The following is a 4837-nucleotide window of genomic DNA, read 5'->3' as shown; positions in this document are numbered from 1 at the left end:
AGAATAGGCCTGTCTATTGAAAGATGCAGCATTTTTTAAAGTTGGGTTTTTTTTTTAAATTTTAAGTAATCTCTACACGCAACGTAGGGCTCAAACTCACAACCCCCAGATCGAGAGTCACATGCTCCACCGACTGAGCCAGCCAGGTGCCCCTGAAAGATGTATTTGAGGGACAGCTTGGACTCAGAATTGTCCTGGGTCCTCTTTTTTTTTTTTTTCTCCTCTTGGGAAATTTTTATTTGTTCATTTCTGGTATGAGGATGCTTTTCTCAGTGTCACTGGAGAAGAGGATGGTCCTCCCCTGGACCTGAGTCATGCGGGGCCACCCAATCATAGGCAGAAAGCTAGCCAGGACTGCGCTGAAGATGGCAGTTACATAGCCCCAGCCCAGCAGGCACTGGCCACTGCAGTACACAGAGGAGGTTCCACAGGCTTCCTTGGCAAGTGGGGAGTCCAGGCTGATGGGGAAAACCATCAGGTCCACAATGGTGGCAGTGGCTAGAAATGGCAGGAAAGAACACCAGTGTGTCAGTCAAGGGGTTCTGGGCCAGTCTCCATCCCTGGACTCACTGATCCACCCTCCCATCCACCCACTCATCCATCAGTCTATTCACTTATATATTCATCACCTTTCCTTTCATCCACCCATTACTCAACTAGCCTTCCACCCAACTGTCCATCTACTACTCACCCGTCCACTCATCTCTCCATCCCTCTATCCATTCGCTCATCCATCCATCTGCCCACTTAGCCACCTGCACCCCACCCATCCATCCACCCACCTAATCATCTGTCCATCTATCCACCCAACCATCCATCCATTCATCTACCCAACCATCCATCCATTTATCCATCCATCCATCCATCCATCCATCCATCCATCCATCCACCCACCCAATCATGCATCCATCCATCCATCCATCATCCACTGATATATCCATGGATACACCCATAATTTCACCTACCCACTCGCTCATTTGTTAATTCACCAACCCACCTATCCATGCATGCATTCATGCATCGAAACTGTTGCAGGTGCTATAGTGGGCACTAATGATACTAAGGAAACGAGCTGGACACCTCCTCACTTTCAAGGCCCTTCCAAAGCAGGAGAATCACATGACCCCAGCTTCCTTTGCTGTTCTTCAGCCACATTGGTCTACTTACAGTTCTGTGAACGTGCCTTGCTTGTCTCCATGCTTTTGCCTCTGGTGTTCCATTACCTGGAATCCCCTTCTATATGTGACCAACTCCCATTCGTACTTCCAGACTCAGCTCAACTGATTCCTCTTCTGGGAAGACTTCTGTACACCCCTTCCACCCTCCTGGAGTTTTTCCTTGTGTCTTGCGCTCATCCCTATTATGTCAAACACCCCTTGAGTTGTAATCACTTGGTGTGCCCCACACGCACTAGACCCTGTGCAAGCCTAGGACAAGGACTATAGCTCCATCCATTGATTCAACAAATATTTAGCGGACGTCTATTGTGTGCAAAGCACCGTCCCAGGTGCTGGCGATGTCAAAGCAGACATGTCCTCGCTCTCAAGTAGCTGATGTTCTAATGGACGGAGATGAACAATAATCAAGCAGGCAGATACGGTAAGTGCTGTGAAGCATAGAGAACAAAGAATGAGGTAGGAGAATCTCAGGAGAGGGGAGCTCCCGTACCTAGGGTCACAGAAGACCTCACTGAGGCCGTGATATTTGAGCAGAGTAGGGGAGCAAGACCTGTAAGATCTGAGAAACGAGAATTCCAGACAGAGGGAACAAGCATGGTGTATCTGAGCAACAGAAAGCAAGCCATGTGGTTGGATCATGTTGAGCCTGGCAGAAGGGGCAAGAGGTGAGATTGGCGAGGGAATGAGGGTTTAATCAGGCGGAGCCTCACCGGCCATGACGAGGAGTGTGGATTTTACTCTGAGTGTAACAGGAAGTCACTGGAGGGTAGATAAGCCAGTCTGAGGGGCCCGATCTGATTTCAGTCTTAATAGGACCTGTTTGGCCAGCATAGCAGACAGATTCTAGGGGTCAAAGGTGGCAGCAGACAGACATGTGAGGTGGTTATCTCTCTAATCCAGGTGAGAGATGGTGGAGAATTAATTGAATGAGGGTTGCAGTGAAGGCCTGGGCTAGACCATCCAAAGCCTATGTATGAATTAGAGAAAAGCAACCCTTCTGGGGAGCTGCAGCCCTGCAATTTCACAGGGTAGCAAGTGGCACATATGCTAGATTTCTGCATCACTCAGCCCTCAGCTGGGCACCGCTGTGCAGTGCACAACCTGCCCAACTGTGTATGGTGGTCCTGGTAAAGAGGATACAAAGTGGATGGATGTGAGAGAAACAAAGGGCGGGGCAGACTATTAGGACTGGGTTTAGCTAAAGGCAGGAGAGGGTGATGTTAAGTATGCCGTTCCCTCCCCACCATTTCTGGCTTGCCAACAGACCAGGAAGTCTATAATCCTAGGATTTATCTCTGAGAATCAACACAGGAGGCCAGACTCTGCTCACAGGTTCGTTCATTCATTCACTGATTCATTCATTCCACAAACATGTCTGGAATGCTTATGATGTGCCAGTGGATTTACCTGCAGCTGCCTGCACCCCTGGCATTGGGCCACTGCCCCTTCTGAGACACAGCCCTTTGGGGGCCAGGGCCCAGGACAGGAGGAGAACTGCACTGAAGGCCGACAAGAGCCATCCTCCAAGGAGAACTGCAGCTGAGACCTGTCAGGAAGAAAGAGCAAGGAGGGTGTTGACTGGGACAGGTAGGGGCAGGTGCAGGTGTCTCTGCTTATTGGGTAGCTACTGAATCCTCAAAACCCCAAGAGGTCTGTACTATTATCACCCCCCATTTTACATATAAACAAACCGAGGCCCAAGGAGGTGGAGTCATTTGCCTCGGGGCACATAGCGAATTAAGTGGTAGAGCTAGAATTAAAATCCAGACTTACAACCACCATGCCCCACTTTACTGAGTACCTGCTATATGACAGGATCACCAGGAGAGGCACCAGTGTAATTAAAAGTTCCTTAGAGGTGCCGGACTGGGATTCCTGACCCATTTGGTAACATGCATCATAACTGAGACTTTCAACACCTTAGCTGCGGTTTTTAAATTTAGCGCTTAGAGGGTAGCCACGTAGCTGTGCGCAGGTTGTACACTGCACAACTCCTGGAGACGCAGTGGGATCATCATACATTCGCATATTGATTACAGTTGTTTTCCAGCAGATGGCAGTATAGTGTCCCAAAGAAAGGGAACCTTTTCCTAATTTGCGCTAAGGTACTAAATGGACATGGGGCTGCTTTCAGAATCATCCTGGATGTTTGCTAAAATGCAGATAGCCAGACTCTACCCCACACCTACAGAGTCAGAGGCTCAGTGTGGGGTAGGGTAGGCGGTGGGAACCAGAACTTGGCTTTTGTTGTTGTTGCTCTGGTGGATTGGATGGTGAATTGGTGAGCCCAGGTCTCACCTTCCAGGCAAAGTCAGGAATGTCGTCCAGGGACCTGAAGGTTCCACAGCTCTGGTTCCAGCCGTTACCCTGAGGCCAGGAGCAGTAGGTGAGGACACCAAAGGAGAAGGTGGGGGTCTGGAACCAGACGGGAGAGCAGAGGCTGAGGGCTGAGATGCAGGCAAGGGAGAGTCCCAGGGATGCCCACACACTGCCCGCCATCAGGGGGTGTCAAGGACCTAGCAGGCAACAGGCGAGGTTAGTGGTGGAGACTGCCGGGAAGGAGAGAAATGGGCTGGGGAGGGTCTCCCGCTCCCCAAGTCAGGGACCTGGTCCTGTGTTCAGACCCCAGGCAGGTCATCAGCCTCTTTTTGGCCTCATGATGCAATGGGAGGTGTTAATATCTGGGGAGCGGGGACAGGGCTTTGTGCTAACAGGTTCTGGAAGTAGAATAGCCCCCAATCTTAGAATAAATAATAGTGCTTAAACAGAACTTTGAACACACACATGCTGCATGGGACGTCATCATCACTGGTCCAGGCAAGGCCCCTCCTGTGTTTCTCTCGTTCATTCATTTGGTCATTCATTCATTCTCTCCACCCATCAAGTCTTGCACTGTCCCAAGGGGCTTCTTCTCCCCAGAGTGGGTACCTTTTTCTAAATCACACACAGACATTATGTTTCCAGCAACTACCCTGCCCATTAGCTCATGCCTTCTAATCCCGGACCATTGTAATTACTTAATGTGTCTTTTTGTTTGGAGGTATTTTTGCAAAATTGGTATCGCTCAGCATGTGTGTATTTTTCGCTTATGTAAATGACATTATTTTGTATGTTGCATTCTGTTTCCTACTTTGGGCACTAAGCATAACGTTTTTAGGGTTGATCCATGTAACTGTGTATCCTTATTCCATTTAACTCGGTGTGAGTTTCCCAGGGGCAGATCCTGAAACAAGGGTTTGGGTGCAAGTAGTGTACTTTGGAGGCGGCCCCGTGGAGGAAGAAGTGGGATGAGAAGAGAACGCAGCCAGTTAAGAGTGTGTTATGAAGCCGGCTGGCCCCAGTGTGACTCCGGGAGATGGCAACCGGCACACCAGAGTTACCCTTCCCGGGGGCTGAGGGAGGCGTGGTTTTTACACAACCAATTCTCTCCGGCCATTGGTTGAGGGCTGCCCCCAGCAGTGGGTGGCGGCAACGTGCGGGTGACCAAATAGGCTGCAACCGGACCGACACTGTACGGGCAATGAAATGCAGTACAGGTGGAAACCCACTGCTGCGCGGAGACCCCGAGATGCCGAGGGAGAGTGAGCCTAGCCCGGCCGGACCTGCCACCCCGTCGCCTCCACCTGCGGCGTGGTATTATTCCCTTTGCATTTCACCAG

General features: G+C 50.4%; 1 protein-coding gene across 1 annotated transcript; it reads right to left on the bottom strand.

The window, feature by feature from the left end:
- Nucleotides 1–204: 204 nt before the first annotated feature.
- On the bottom strand, nt 205–3856 carry TMEM211 (transmembrane protein 211). Its single transcript, XM_023242158.2, has 3 exons — nt 3477–3856; nt 2586–2724; nt 205–498 (listed from the first exon to the last, which is right to left on the bottom strand). The coding sequence occupies exons 1-3, from the start codon at nt 3675–3677 to the stop codon at nt 236–238; spliced, it is 603 nt and encodes a 200-aa protein (XP_023097926.2). The 5' UTR covers nt 3678–3856; the 3' UTR covers nt 205–235.
- Nucleotides 3857–4837: the final 981 nt, after the last annotated feature.

This window comes from Felis catus, chromosome D3, assembly GCF_018350175.1.
Source record: "Felis catus isolate Fca126 chromosome D3, F.catus_Fca126_mat1.0, whole genome shotgun sequence".
In the NCBI taxonomy this organism is placed as follows: domain Eukaryota; kingdom Metazoa; phylum Chordata; class Mammalia; order Carnivora; family Felidae; genus Felis; species Felis catus.
This window is presented reverse-complemented; position numbering and strand designations above follow the sequence as displayed.

Coding starts and splice junctions, on each gene's coding strand:
- TMEM211 (XM_023242158.2), bottom strand. CDS start 3,677: ATGGCGGGCAGTGTGTGGGCATCCCTGGGACTCTCCCTTGCCTGCATC. Junction 2,725..3,476: donor TTCCTGACTTTGCCTGGAAG/GTGAGACCTGGG, acceptor TCTTCCTGACAG/GTCTCAGCTGCAGTTCTCCT. Junction 499..2,585: donor AGGGGTGCAGGCAGCTGCAG/GTAAATCCACTG, acceptor TGCCATTTCTAG/CCACTGCCACCATTGTGGAC.